Consider the following 15,804-nt stretch of genomic DNA (forward strand, 5'->3'; position numbering starts at 1 on the left):
CCCAGAACCTCATAGAAGCTCTGCAATGTCAGTGCTGACTCTAGGCCAAACATGGAACACAGAAGCCCAATACACATGTTCAGGAACCAGAAGAGTAAAAAGAATCAAGGCTGTAGGCTGTGCTTACTGATTCACTCATGAATCTGACCCTGGGCGGAATTGAATGTATGTTAATGAAGGCTTGAGTGATTAGAATGCTGGCGAAATGAGAGTGTTCAGGAAAATCAAAGGAAATGCTTCCTGTTTCTTTCATTTGGGCCAGTCCAAAGAGTCTCTGGACTTAAACCCTGTGAGTACTTTAAAAGGAAGCTGGTGCCTCTGGATGCCAGTGGCATACTGAGGGATATGAAAAATATTTAAGTGATGGTCTGTATCCTGGAAAGAGTCTGTCTCATGTTTCTGAATTAAATGATACTTTAGTTGTCAGAAAGACGTTGTTTGCCATGCCCCAGCAAAGACTTTGCAGATTAACCAATATGCAGGCCCTTCATGCTGAGGAAGAATTGAATTCTGTTTTTCTAAGTAGGCAAGGAATACCAGGATAGCTGGGACTCTCCATCGCAGGCAGAACAGACAATCTACATTCTGCTGCACTGCAGCAGTGCCTAGTCTCTGTCATGTGCTGGAGACAGCTAGTATAGGTACTTCTGAGAGCTGGTAAAAATTTTAGAAAAGTTGCAAGCCAATTGAAGGTACATTGGTACCTTGAAATAAACAATGTGTAGAGCATTTAAACCACAGAAATCAGCAAATGCTACAACTCGAGACTTTTTCTATGACTAGCATATCACTGAAAGTCCTTCTCTTCTGTGTGTGCATATAAAGATCCTGGAAGTGGATCTGTGCATATCTGTCTGTGGGAGGGCTACAACTTCCAGGATGACTGATTCAGAGCCTGTAATTCTGATTCATACGCATCCTTGCACACATGTACAAGTGAAATCTGACCATCAACTCTGAAAGGGCCCCACAACTTCTGTGCAGACCAATTTGCAAAGCCTCTACAAATGCATGTAAACTGTAGGACAATTTACCCGTATAAGATGTGAGTGTATAAATCATAGATTGGCCCAAGCACACTTAAAAGAATAGCATAAAATTCATAGATTAGTTCATACCTAGCTCTACGAGCAGGACTGTTCTATATTTGGCAGATAAGTTTAAATCCATCTGCATTTCATTTTTTCTGGGATCATAACACAGCTTAATTTTCTCCCTTATCCATTTTTAGATGGTAAGAAATCTATGCCTTTTGGGTTTTCATCCCCAAGAACCGCCTTCAAAAGAAAGAAATGGAAAAGCATAAAATCAAGGTTGGGAAGATTAAGCCCCTTAATTCACATGTCAAACTTCCCGTTTCAATTGTGGTTTTGTCTCCCAGCTGAAGTTTGTCTTTTTGTGACATTTGCATTAAGCCCAGGGGACATTTTGAGTGGAAAAGCGCTGAAAGCATAATTGAAACTCTGAGTGGTGCCTTTTGTCTAATTTACAGTTTTCCCCAGGTGGGGCATTTTTACTTCCCCCTCTCCTCTCCCAGGGTGTTCAAAGATTATCTCAAAGAATGATGTCATTATTCCAATAAATCCCCATGTACGGTATCTTATATGTGTATATTTTTTGCTTTCCAGAAGTTATTTCAAATCCATGATAAACTGTGTAGGGAAGTCATTCATAGGTTCAGAAGTGTACATAGTTCATTTCCCCCTTCAGATAGAGATTTTGAGTATTTGTTCACAAGTTTAATTGTTTAGTCACATCTTTCAGTTATCCACATGGTGACATTCTGAGCCACCTAGGAAGTTGTCTCTATAGAAACAAGCATTTTTTAAATGGGCATAAACTATTCAGTTTTATCCTTAAATATGTCTTTGAACTCTGTGCTCAAGACACATATGGTCTTGATATCTACTTAAAAGTTTGAGAATCACTGACACTTTGGTGGCATCAACAAAGTCAATAACATCAAACAATGATGCAGGGCTGACATCATCAGATGCACCCTTTAATAGTAAATTTAGGGTAAGATTATAATTGGTGAGAATGTAGAGTCTGTTTTCTCCAGGAGAAAGAAGAAAACATAAAAGAAAATGTTGTGGCTTGTTTCTCTTTTGAGTCAATGTTTTCCTATTTATCAGAGCTGTCCTTTAGATATTGCCAAAGCCATGGCAACAGGAGCAATTTAGATTTTGCCCTTTCTAGGATTTCTGTTTTTGTCAAGACTTCATTATTTATATTAAACATATTACTTCTTATCAGATACTTGGATATCAGAGCCCTGCTGGATTATAAAGCTAAGTAGGGTGGATCCAAGCATGAATTTGTTTAACTGAGGTTGGGTGGAGAGGAATGCAGTACCGGGGTCAGCATTTCTAGAGGGTGCAACAAACGTCACTGTGGAGGTTTTAGTAGATACAAGGACAAACTTACTTCTTTTGAATTTGGCTCTTTAGATTTAATATTTATTTGAAAAAATACCTGGCATACTCAACATGTATTATAAAGATTACCTTCAAATAATTTTATAATTTCAAGTGTCAGTCAGTTAAAAAAATATTAAGTACATAATTGATGTGTTATGAGAGGTGGCAGTGAAATTGTGAGTCTGGAAGCTGAATGGCTAAAGGAAAGAACACATTCATCTAGAAGAACTGGCATAGCACTCAGGAGTGTGGGCTCTAGAACCAGAAACCACACTCCTGAGTTTGGATTTCACCTCAGTTCACATAATTTCTTCATAACATCGGTTAAGTCATGCAACCTCACTAAGTCTCAGTTTCCACAGAGCAACAAAAGCTCCTACCTCAAATTGATGATGTGAAGAAGACAACATGAGGATTTATTGCAATCATGAGTGTAAAGCTCACAGCATAGTATCATTACTTTAGGAAAACTCATCCCTTACATTTGTATGAAGTTGTCTTCACCAACAATTTGTTTGGAGAATATATAACACAACTTTGTTGATTCTGTTTTGAGCAGGACACCGTAATTTCACTCCTTTAATATCATTTTTCCTTCACAATTGTTCACATGAAGTACGTAGGACTTCACCAAAACAAGTGAAGGGATTCAACCATGGGTAAGCCTGAATCAGAACCATCAGCCCCACCCCTTTAACCCTAGCAGTGATGCCTGTAGCAACCATTTCCATGACAACAGCCTGAGACTGGCAAGGTACCTGGCTAGAAGGAATGACAGAGGAGGAGGTAGAAAACCAGCTGGAAGAAGGAAGCTGTGTAGGAAAAGGAAAAGGTAGCTTCCTTAGTGCCCAGAATTATGGTAATCAAGGTGATCATTCTCATTCATGGAGCACCAAGCTCTGTCCTAAGTGCTTCCTGCATGTAGGCATGCATTATCTTGTTTACACATGCCATAAGGATTATAGTACCTTTCAGGGGGATGCCCACTCTACAGATAAAGACATTGAGGAGTGAAGAATTTGGGTGGGGTATTAGGCCATTCTCATGCTGCTAATAAAGACATACTTGGGCCAGGGTAATTTATAAAGAAAAGAGGTATAATTGACTCACATTTCAGCATGGCTGGGGAGGCATCAGGAAACTTACAATCTTGGCAGAAGGGGAAGCAAACACATCCTTCTTCATATGGCAGCAGCAAGGAGAAGTGCAGAATGAAGTGGGAAAATGCCCTTTATAAAACCATCAGATCTCGTGAGAATTCACTATCACAAGAATAGCATGGAGGTAACCACCCCCGTGATTAAATTACCTCCCATTGGCTTTCTCCCATGATGCATGGGGATTACAGGAACTACAATTCAAGATGAGATTTGGGTGAGGACACAGCCAAACAGTATCAGGTGGTTTGCCCAAAGTCACAGGGCTCCTACACATAAGTCAGGATTAGAAAAGGGCTTAAAAACCTACCCTTAAAACTTACCTTTCTTGGAGCACAGAAATAACAATTGCTGGCATGCCACGTCCCCAACTTCTACTCTTTTCCAGGAATGACTGGGAAATGTGGAGACCTGGCACCTTGACAAACAATTTATTATGTTAGGTCCTGGTTCCTGGCTCTGTCTGAATTAGATTCATCAGGGGAGCTTTTAAGAGATACTAATGCGCACAGACCCCAACTCAGCACAATTGTATCATAATCTTGGGAGAAAGCGGGGGCAGGTATTGCTATTCTTTTTAATGTTCCTTCAGCATTTCATAGATGGCCAGTCTTGAGAAAGAACCATGGCCTAAAGCACCAGCTCCTGAGTTGGTAAGTGGTATCAAAAATGTACAAAGACCCAATTATGCAACCGTTAGCTATTTCATTTAGAAAGTCGGGAAGGGTACTAGAAAGTATTGAGTGCCTATGATGTGCCAGGTCATGAAACTGCATTTGTTCTCTCAGTGTGACCTCACTTGGTACCTCTGATGACCCCAAAGGGGTTTGTGAGATGCCCAAGGGGACCATGTTGGGGCAACTGTCCTTTCTCCTCTTGCCCATCTATTCCTAGCAAGCAGATGTGCCCAGAGCTTGGGCTATAGAGGCAGACTGAACAGATCAGGGAAGGTTCTTGCTCTAGACCTTTCTGGATATGGAACCACAAGTGAGTCAATCTCTCTGAGACTCAGCCTCTTCTCCTGTAAAATTTAATATGATGCCTATAGATTATAGACTGTACATTCTCAGTGGGGCTATATTTTCCCCAAGGGGGTGAAATAGGTTCGAGGGTGGAGGTACAAAAATTGCACTTACAAATGTAAAGTACAGATATACTTGTAGTACCTAAACAGATATACGTATATCTGTGATATTAAAATTTAGCAGGAATAGTGGCAATTAGAAAAAAATTCTTAGAAGAGTCCTAAGAGGAGTAGATAATGAAAAAAACAAAAGTTGAGCAACCCTGCTGTAGAACTGCTATGAGGCTAAAAGGAAGTATAGCTTGTACAGTCCTTTGTGTAGAGCCTAGCTCTCAGGGACCACTCAATAAATAGTAGATGCCATGACTGTTGTCTGTCCAAGCATCACTTCATTCAAAATGCACACACTGATTGCAACCATTCTCTGGGGCTATGCAAGTTTTACTGGCATTATGGGGACAGATAAGGCACCATGTCTGACTTCACCAATGAGCTAGGTCAAAGCTAAGCACAACGGCTGAGGGCCATTCTAAATGGATGCCCGTGGGGTCTAGGGGCCAAGGGGAGAGCATGGCTGAGTTCTTCATTTCCTTCCACTCCCTATTGCTGGGTTCAATGAAGTCAAGAGGTCACTAGGGGCCTCTTATCCCAATTCACAGGCTTGCCAGAAGCGTCTTGCTCACAGCACAGAAGGGAGACCCCCCCGCCAATCCTCTACCATTACTAAAGCATCATTTTGCTCTGGAGAGTAACTGAGCAAAGTGGAATTATTACTGATGGCCTCCCATATGGAAAAACATTCTGTTCATTGTCGGAGATGTAAAGATGAATGAAAGAACAAGACTCAATTTCTGCTCGTGGTTCTGGTACAAAAAACAAATACATAATATGGACACATTGATATAACATGATATAAAAGGTTCTGTGTGCAGGAAATTCTGGGAACATAAAGAGAATGTTTGAAGAAGTTGCTTGAGTTGAATTTTGAAGAATAAGCACGAGTTAACAGGGTGCAGAAGGTGAGAAATGCCTTCTGCAGAGAGGGAGCACTATACACAAAGGATGGGATGGTAGAGGAGTGAGACACAAGAGTGGGTGAAGTGTGAGGTACGCAGTGAAGACAAAGGCAGAGGAGAGGCTGATGGACAGCCTAGTCATGGAGGACCTTGAGTGCTAAGTATTGTTTGCAATGAAGATCCATAATTATATGAGACTCAGTTGGAGAAAAGCTAGTGTTATAGTTGCAGCAGGAGAATCCAAGGCTTCCTCCAAGGAACAGGGCTCTGTGGCCCCTAGAACCCCACGTTGCCTGGACTCAGCTTATCTCCGTTCTAACTTCCTTGCATTCTCACTTGCTGTCTGTGCCAATTGTACCGGCTTACTTCCAGTTCTGTAGAAGCCACAGGACCTTTGCATATGTTGTGGTTTTCTCTGCCTAAGTAATAGGTCCCCAATTACTTATAAGAGTATTAAATTAATGTCTGTCTTCCACATTAGACTTCAAACTAGGGACTGTGCCTGTCTTTGTTCAACATCATAACCTCAGCATCTAGCATTATGTAGGTTCTCAGTAAATATTTATGGAAGGAAGAAAGGGTAGGAAGAAGGAACTTAGCTGTGAATCTAGAACCCCCACAGACTTTCGTATGCCTTTTCCTCTACCCCGTTCACTCCCCAGCTGAGACTGTCTTCTTTGATTCTGTTCAAGGGTTAGGGCTAGAACCGCATGCTGGCAGTTGAAGCAGTAATTTCCCATCAGGCCTTGTCATTTGAGTAATTTTCCTCCAGTGGATGAGTACTAATTGATGACAACAATGAAAGCAGCCTTGGTGTCACTCCTTCATAGTTCACTTCCAAAAACTGAAACTAAGCATGTTCAATTAATCTTGGCTACCAACATGATTAGAGAAAGTGAGCAAGTGTCTGAGAACTGCAGGCTCCCCAGAGTCCACTTGTGTGTCTGTGCAAAGATGGCCCTAAAGCTGACTTAGCCACGGAAAGCCTTAGAACCTTTGCAGAGTGACCAAGAGGCACAGGACCATGCAATGCTCTTCCGAACCAAGCAGGAACATGAAAACAGGACTGAGAAGGGCAATCACAGCTCTCTACAGTAGTCCCTGCTTGTCCTCAGAGAATGTGTTCCAAGACCCACAGTGGATACCTTCGTCCATGGATACTACCCAACCCTATATATGCTATTTGTCCTATACATACATAGCTATATTAAAGTTTAATTTACAAATTAGGAACAGTAAAATATTAACAACAACAACTAATGATATAATAGAACAATTATAACAATAATCAAAATGGCACACAATTTGAAACTTATCAATTGTATATTTCTGGAATTTCCCATTTAATATTTTCAGACCTGGGTTGACCATGGTATCTGGAATTGCCGAAAGCAAAGCCCTGGAGATGGGGGAACTACTGTAGTCAGGTTCTGATAGGATTTCAGAAGGATTGTATTCTCTATGGGGTATTGTCTTTATTGAAAACGTGCAGTGGTGAGAGACAAGTGGACCAGGGTTCAAATCCTGGCTGATCATTTACAACCTGTGTGTATTGGGCACCAACTTTGCCCTCTATGAGCCTCAGTTTCCTTATCTAGAAACTGTAGGAGAAGGGGATCAAAATAGTACTTCATTTGTTGTCCTTGTAAAGATTAACTAAGATGGTGTGTGCAAAATGTGTAGCACCGATCCTTGAATGTGGAAAGTACTCAGTCTGAATTATCCACTATTATTATCAGTTAATATGATTATTATCACCCTAAGTATTATCTTCCCAGAGTAGAAATACCAGTTTAGATTTTCAGGTATTTATATGGCTTTCACAGTGTGCTAGGATCTATGCAGATGAGCTTAGATTTTCAGATATTTGACTTTAAGTGTGCTAGAACCTATCTAGCTGTTGTTACCAAAACATGTATACAAGAAAGTTGCTAGCGTGAATATTTGGAGCCCCAAACTGGAAATAGTCTCGATACCAATCAACAGTAGAATAGATAAAGAGATTCAATACAGCCACATAATGGGATACTATATGATGATTAAGATAAATATGGTAACCTGGATACTATACAGTGATCAATGAATATTATTATAGTGATTAGAATAAACTAGAGTGACTCACAGTCACATGATGAATCTCATGGAATGTAATGTTGAATGAAGAAGCCAAACAGGAGAGAATGCATACTGTATGATCCCATTAGATGCCGTGCAAATGTAGGTAAAACAAATCTATGGTATTAGAAGCTAGAATAATGTAGCCTCTGGGGAAGAGGGTAGGAATTTTACTCAGAAAGGGAGGGGACTGGTAATGTGTCATGTTATGGTCTGGGTGCTGGGCAGTTGGGTGTGCTTACTTTGTAAAAATCCATTGTGTTGTATATTCTGATTTATGCACTTTTCTGTGTCTACATTATGCTTCGATTAAAGGTTTACTAAACAAATGAGCCTGTTCAGCAGAGAGCAAAAAGCACGTAGTACAATTCTCTGCTCACCCATAAGGGGCCTGAAAGTTTACAGCACGAGGCAGACAGGCAAATGCATGTACAGATAATGAGTTGTGATACCCATAATAATAGAATTGTGTACCACATGCAGAATCACCATTGAGGGGAGCACGATCAGCCGTCACAGCCTCTGCTTGTGTCAATGCTCTGTGCTCCATGTGGTTCATGCAGGGGGCCCATCTTCCCCATTCCTTCCCACACATGACTAAGCCATTCCACGGCAGGAACTTTACTCACATCTGTCCACTCTCCATATCAGCACCACTGCCTTCATGTTGGACAGCCATCTTTGATACAACATTGAACTTGAAAGTGGTTCTCTTGGCCTCTCTTCCTGCCCTTCTTTAAATCACTTGGTATAACCCAGATCTACCAAGTTATAATCTTTGTATTGGGTCCTCCGGATTCTTAAAAAGCATCCTGTGGGCCAGGCACAGGGGCTCATGCCTGTAATCTCAGTTCTTTGGGAGGCCTGAGGTCAGGAGTTTGAGACCAGCCTGGCCAACATGGTGAAACCCCCATCTCTACTAAAAATACAAAAATTAGCCAGGCGTGGTGGCATGCACCTATAATCCCAGCTACCCAGGAGGCTGAGACAGGAGAATCGCTGGAACCTGGAGGCAGAGGCTGCAGTCAGCCAAGATCATGCCACTGCACTCCAGTCTGGATGACAGAGCAAGACTCTGTCCAAAAAAAAAAAAAAAATAGCACCCTGTGTGATTCTGATGCACCCCAATCCTTGAGAAGCACTGCTCTCCACTGGAAGCAGAGCACACACCTGATCTTGACCCTCTCCACACCACAAATCGTCCAGGGCTACCAGAAAGCGCCCTAACTTACTGACTTTTCCCAACTTGTCTCCCAAAGACATTTTCAGCCTCATTTCCACCCTTCCCTTCTAGATCCCCACCATTCTAGATTCCCACCATCCCTGCCCCATTTTAAGTTTTCCTCTATTCGCCTAAAAACATATGGACTATTCCATATGGACTGAGCGTGAAAGAAATGTAGTTACTCAAAGTAAATTAAGGAGCTGTTTTCAGAAGAAAGGAAATGGATAATGGATAAACAAGAAAAGGTGGCCCACTAGAATTGTATATGGTGCTGCATATTGTGCTGTATACATATATGGTGTATGGGTATGTGTACATGTATATAGTACATGCATATACCATATGTATGTATATGGTCCTGTATGTGTATATGGTGTATATGTATGTATATACCATATACATGTGTATGTATATGTGTATACTGTATACATGTATATGCATATCGTTAATTCTCATTCCCTGAATCTGTTTTGCTATTTAGCCCTCATCCCTGTACCTTTGAATAGCCTATAATGTCTTCCACATTCTTAAGAGCCTTCTCATCTCCTGCTTATCTTCAATACCCAGCTCAAATATCGTCTCTGTCAGCTCTCTTCAATGCTCCTGAGCACCCTGTGGTTCTGCTCAGTCACCCACACATGCCAAGATTAGATCACTTCCCTCAAATGTCACTCTGCCAGATCTGACTCTTCACTCTACTGAGAACACACTCAAGTGTGCATTCTCAGAGCTTAGCACCTGCCTGGAACATGAGAGGTCGTCAAGGACATGTCTTGATTGAGTGAAGTCCATCAGCACAAAGTCACTTGGGTACAAGTGGCTTGCTGTGGGATAAAGGGTAGCGTTTGTGAGCTCTGGGGTGGGGAACTATGTGGCAATTCACACTTAACAGGTCAGAAATATCTCAGAGCTAAGCTGCCCAACCTACTCATGATCCTTCTGTTGTTTTCTTTGTTTCCCAGTGACCTTCAGTGACTGTAAGGGAAATGACAAGCTACGCTATGAGGTCTCAAGCCCATACTTCAAGGTGAACAGCGATGGCGGCTTAGTTGCCCTGAGAAATATAACTGCAGTGGGCAAGACTCTGTTCGTCCATGCACGGACTCCCCATGCAGAAGATATGGCAGAACTCGTGATTGTCGGGGGGAGAGACATCCAGGGCTCCTTGCAGGTAACACATCTGTTTGAGATAACTTGGGTTCAAGGAGGACATTAGGTTCTGTCTGTCTTATGTGGAAAGTGAGTCTTTATTTTATTACGTTAGCTAAGATTCTCTTTGTTATTGTTGTTGCAAATGACAGAAATCCAACTCTAAAAATGTAGGGGGGAGGGGCAGTGGGAATTAATTGAGTCGTGTAACTAATTTAGGGATAGTTCATGGATTAATTCATGGAACTATTTAAGGGATACTTCTGCCTTCAGGAATGGCTATGTACTGGTGTCCAAATCAGCTTTAATCACTATGTATCTTGTGGCTCCATTTTCCTTTTATTAGATATACTGAGACAGTCACATGTCTTCCTACCTCCCAAGGTGGAGGTCTCAGGAACTCCCCTCATTCTCCTGGTCTGAAGTCGCCTGAGAAAGCATCTCTTCAAGATAATGCTAACAATACCTTGAAATTGAATTTTGTACGTTAGATCATGTGCCTACCCCTGAACTAAACATGGTGTCCATTGGGTTGTGATGTTCTGGTTGGCCACGTCTTGGTCACATTTCTTTTCCTGAAGCCAGGGCAGGGTCAGCCCTATTCACCTGAAAACACATGGACTGAGAGTGAAAGAAATGTAGTTCCTCAAAGTAAATTAAAGAGCTGTTTCCAGAGGAAAGGAAATGGATGGTGGATAGGCAAGAAACAGTGGCCCACTAGAATTATATGTGGTGCTGCATATTGTGCTGTACACCTATATGGGTGTATGTGTATGTGTACATAAGTGTACACATATACATTACATGCACATATACCATATGTATGTACGTGGTGCTGTATGTGTATATGGTGTATATGTATGTGTATACGATATACATGTATATGTACCATATACCTATGTGTATATGTATACATACATAGGGTATATGTGCATATAATGTATACACATATGTATACATCCACATTTAATATGTCAGAGATATCTCAAAGCTAAGCTGCCCAACCTACTCCTGCTCCTTCTGTTTTTTGTTTCCTAATGACTTTTGGTGACTGCAGTATATATATGTGTGTGTATATGTGTATACATATGTACAGGCATACACATATTGTATTTGCACATATACTGTGTATATGTATGTGTGTATATGTGTATATGTATATACAGGCATACACATACTGTATATGCACATATACTGTGTATATGTATGTGTATACGTGTATATGTATATACAGGCATACACATACTGTATCTGCACATATACTGTGTATATGTATGTGTGTATATGTGTATATGTATATACAGGCATACACATACTGTATATGCACATATACTATGTATATACATACACACATGGTATATCTGTATTATATGTGTGTGTTATTGCATATGGTGCTTCTCCTTTGCTAGGCAGCAGTGCTTGTTCCCTTCCACAAGCACATGCATGCTGATCCCTGCACTCCCACACATATGCATACTTTATGAGTATCACAAACTGCCATTCAGGCTTCCCGACTGTGCCATTCAGAGACTTTTTGCTACCACTGACTCACTCCTTCTTCAACAGGAGCTCAGAGACTCTACCTTCATGAGAAAAGGAGGGCAAGACACACAGCAGAACTCCAGCCAAACAATGACTTAACGATGGCATGCCCCTGCTTGGCATGCCTAGCCTTCTCTCCTATCTGCGAGCTTGGTCTTCCTCAATTTTCCACAGCCCCTAATTCACATCCCTTTTCTCCACCTGCCATATTACCCATATCCCTGCTTGATCTACTCATTTTGTTCAGTGGTGGAGCGAGCGTGGGTCACACAGCTGGGAGCAGAGACAGTACGACTGGCAATGTGAGAGTTATCTTCCTACCAGTGCTGTCTGTGTGATCTTGAGAGCATCATATAGCTTCTTTATCTACAGGGTAGAGAGGTTAAACAGCCTGCAGTGGCAAATAAGTGGCTCATGTGCCACTCTACTGTCACCATGCTTATGGCAGATATTGCTAATAACCCCTGGCTTAGCCTGAGTGTCCTTCTCAGTGCAGTGCTTCTGGAACCTACTATCAATTGATCATCTTGCGATGTTTCTGAGGATGGAATCTATCTGCCATTCCTGGGCTGGATGAACTTCACAATTCCCCTTCAGTATCTGTGAAGCTGTGAGTTAAGGGTAGATGGCAACCTAAAAACGAATGCACAGCGTGTCAGTCATGTTTCAGAGCAAACAGGATATTGGTGAATTCATACCAGTGTGGAAATCCATTGACACCACTAAGGCAAGCTTTTCTCTTATTTAGCCATGACCCTTTTCACAGCATCTCACTAATCTGTGATATAAATTATGTGGCAAATATCTAAAGCAACAAAGTTGCCAGGATGTACAGCAAAAACAATGTTCCATAGAAACACGTAAATGGTATGGTTAGGGGATTTGCCCATGGGCTTGAATGCATTTAGATAGCGATTGTTCATCATGAATGGTGGCCCATCTTTTTATCTGGAAAAGAGACGCTGTCATAGTATTTTGCTTGACAGAGAGCAGAAGGGGTTCTGTGCAGGTTCTCGGGGCCAACTCCACCTTGAGGGGCTGGGAGAGCTGGGTTCGTTATGAAAACTCAGCCACGCATTGTTGGTCCCCTGAGTTCCCGTGAGATACCATCTAGAGACAAAGCTCCCCTGAGCCCTGGCTGTTTCTCGCTTGCCGCTATCTGTAAGCAATTTCGACAAAACTTGGCTGTGATTGTTTCTGCTTCTTATAAAGCGGGCGGAGGCTGCCGTGTCCTTCAGTTTGCCAGACTTCAGCAGAATAGGGCGTTCATCTCCCACCTCCAGTAATTTTATAAGATTTGAAAAAAGGCTTTGTGAAGATGTGTAGCTGTGTCCTTCCTAAAAATGCCTCAAAAAAGGAAAAAAAAGAAAAAGAAAATGAAGGGAAAACAAAATAGATAGCCCTCTGAAGAGAGCACATACCTCAATGGATATGCAGTTGGGATGTTTGCGGGTCCTACTGTGTGCAGCCAAGTGGGCCAGCTGCTGGAGGGGAAAATCAGAGAGTGCCTGAGTCAGCTCAGCTCCTGCTGGGGAGGGAATATAAATGTGTGCATTGATGCTTGGGTAGCAGGCGGGGAGCTAACGATGATTGATGATCTGTGCATTTGGAGAGGGGAGAGGTCAAGGGCAGCTGGGCTGGTCCTCAAAGCACAACCATGTGCCAGGTGTTGCTCCATGGACTACAGGCACTGACTCATGTAATCTCCTTAGCAATTGGAGGCAGATGCTACTGTCTTCTGCCTCATAGTGACTTTTTACTGATTTTACTGATGGAGGAACTGAGGCACAAAGAGGCAAGTGACATTTCCAAGGTCTAAAAATGAATGAGAAGATGGATGGAAATGAGACTTGAGCCCGGGCAGCCTGGCCTCTGAGTCCATGCCTCCAACTCCTCGATGAGCTGGACTTTGAAGGACGGGTCATTGTGCATATTTGGGAGGGTCTACAAGGGAAATGTTGGACTGTCCACAGAGTGCTTCTCTTCGTAGCTGTGTTACCTTCAGTCAATTGCTTTACCTCCTGAGCCTCGATGTAGTTTTGATTTTTTCATCTGTAACATAGGGATAATAGACTTGTTTGGATCTTAATGTGGATTAAATGAGACAATATGTGTAGCAGTAATACATAGCACTCAGCTGATGCTACAGCCATGACCAATACCTGTTGCTTACATAATACTTACTATGTGCTAAACCCTGGGTTTATCCAAGTCTTTCATCCTCACAACATGCTAATGGAAGCTGTTACTGGTGCTATTATCATTTGCATCTCCTGGGTGAGGAGACTGAGACACAATGGGGCTGTTTCTTGCTCTGGCCACTTAGCTAGTAGGTGGCAGAGCTGGGGCTCAGACCTCAGCAGTGTCTGGAGCTCTCCTCTTTTCTTTTGGAGTCAGGGTCTCAGTCCAATCTCACAGTCTGGAGTGCAGTGGTACAATCTCAGCTCCCTGCAACCTCCACCTCCTGGGTTCAAGTGATTCTCTTGCCTGAGCCTTCTGAGTGACTGAGATTACAGGCACCCACCACCACAGCTGGCTACTTTTTGTATTTTTAGTAGAGATGGGATTTCACCATGTTGGCCAGGCTGGTCTTGAACTCCTGACCTTAAGCAATCCTCCCGCCTCAGCCTCCCAAAGTGCTGGGATTACAGGTGTGAACCACAGTACCCAACCTGGAGCTCTCCGCTTTATCAATAGGTTCTATTGGCTCCGCATCTGGAACAGAGTAAGCCTGCACAATGTTCACTCCCACAAAGGCAATTATAACAGAGACAAGCAAGATCTGCAACCCAGAATGTCAGATTGTCAGGACCAGCTCAATGCCCTTCCCACTTTCCCTCTTCCCATGGCTGAATCTGATAGAACACTCCTGTGGCTGCCTGTAAATTCTGATTCTTGATGCCTGGCTCCCACTCTGCATCCCTCTTCCTTGCACCCTGTATCCTGCTTCTTCCCAGCCCTTTGGTTGGTGATGCTGTTGTGCAGCCTGGGGGCAATTCATCTTCACATTCTCAGCCAGGAGCTCTGCAGTTCCCGGAGATGACTTGGCTCTACCTCAGGGATTAGCCTGCACACCCATGCTCCCCACACAAGCCATGGTCCGGCATCCTAGGGTCCACTTTTCTGGGTCAGAGGAAGCTGGAACAGAAAGGGAATGCTAAATAAAAGCTTGGGAACAGGTGGGCAGACAGGATGGAGACAGCATCTGAAGACCAGGAGGAGGGATTCTAGATTGATATGACAGGAGCTAGGAAGCCATGGTAGGTTTTTAAGCAGAGAAACAGGCAGGATAAAAATAATCCTTGCTGATGTTCATCCAGGAGCCTTGACTGGAGTAGGGGGAGACTAGAGCTACTAGTTAAAATAACAGCTACCACTATTTTTTGAGAACTGATATCATGAAGCTTTTTTAAGGTCATGTATCTCAGTCTATGTTTAGCATAAGTTATTTCTAATTCTCACAACCTCCCTGTGGGGTTGCTGAGATTACCTCTTCCTGCAGATATGAGAACCTGGCCGAGAGACCCTAACTTGAAACTGACGGAAATGAGATTGAAATTCTGGCCTCTGCCTAGATACCCATTCTCCTTCCTGCCACTTTGCTGCTGGAAGGCTGTGCCACTAAGGGAGGCTGCTGCCATTGCCCATGGGTCTAGGAGATGAGAGCATCAGTTAGAGCAACATGGGAGCAATGGAGGGAAACCAGACGCAAGATTTGCCAAAAAGGAAGAAAGAGCCAGGATCCAGTATCTGGATGATTCCAGATTGTCTAGCCTGGAGGATGGGGATGAATTGGACAAGTCAGGAAAGAAATGTTAGGGAAAGCCTTGAGGGTGTTGATTTAGATGCTCCTAGGGACATCCTTATAGAGATGTCCAGGAGTCAATGCGTAATACGGGACTGGCTGTTAGAGTACAAACTGGAAGGAAGAACAGCATAGTGGTAGGAGTTTTGGCTTATGTTGAACGTGAGTGGGTTCAGATTTCTGCTATGCCACTTACTCATTGTGTGACTTGGGCAGGTGACTCAGTTATCTGAATCCCAATATCCTCATCTATCAAATAGGGATAAGAATAGTCTATGTCACAGAGTTGTTCTCCTGGGCATAGCACCAGACATCAAGGGACACAGTTCCCATCAATGGTATAATTTTGGA

General features: G+C 42.8%; 2 protein-coding genes across 4 annotated transcripts in view; one reads left to right on the forward strand and one right to left on the reverse strand.

The window, feature by feature from the left end:
- MPHOSPH6 (M-phase phosphoprotein 6) overlaps nt 1-15,804 on the reverse strand; it is a 1,084,238-nt gene that overhangs the window by 869,968 nt on the left and 198,466 nt on the right. The gene's annotated exons all lie outside the window — the stretch shown is intronic.
- Nucleotides 1-15,804, forward strand: part of CDH13 (cadherin 13) — a 1,164,483-nt gene that overhangs the window by 391,508 nt on the left and 757,171 nt on the right. For both annotated transcript variants that reach the window (XM_050775044.1, XM_050775045.1), the window contains one exon: nt 9,920-10,128. In XM_050775044.1, the coding sequence (XP_050631001.1) occupies nt 9,920-10,128 (209 nt within the window). The remainder of the gene's footprint in view (nt 1-9,919; nt 10,129-15,804) is intronic.

This window comes from Macaca thibetana, chromosome 20 (genome assembly GCF_024542745.1).
Source record: "Macaca thibetana thibetana isolate TM-01 chromosome 20, ASM2454274v1, whole genome shotgun sequence".
Taxonomy (NCBI): domain Eukaryota; kingdom Metazoa; phylum Chordata; class Mammalia; order Primates; family Cercopithecidae; genus Macaca; species Macaca thibetana.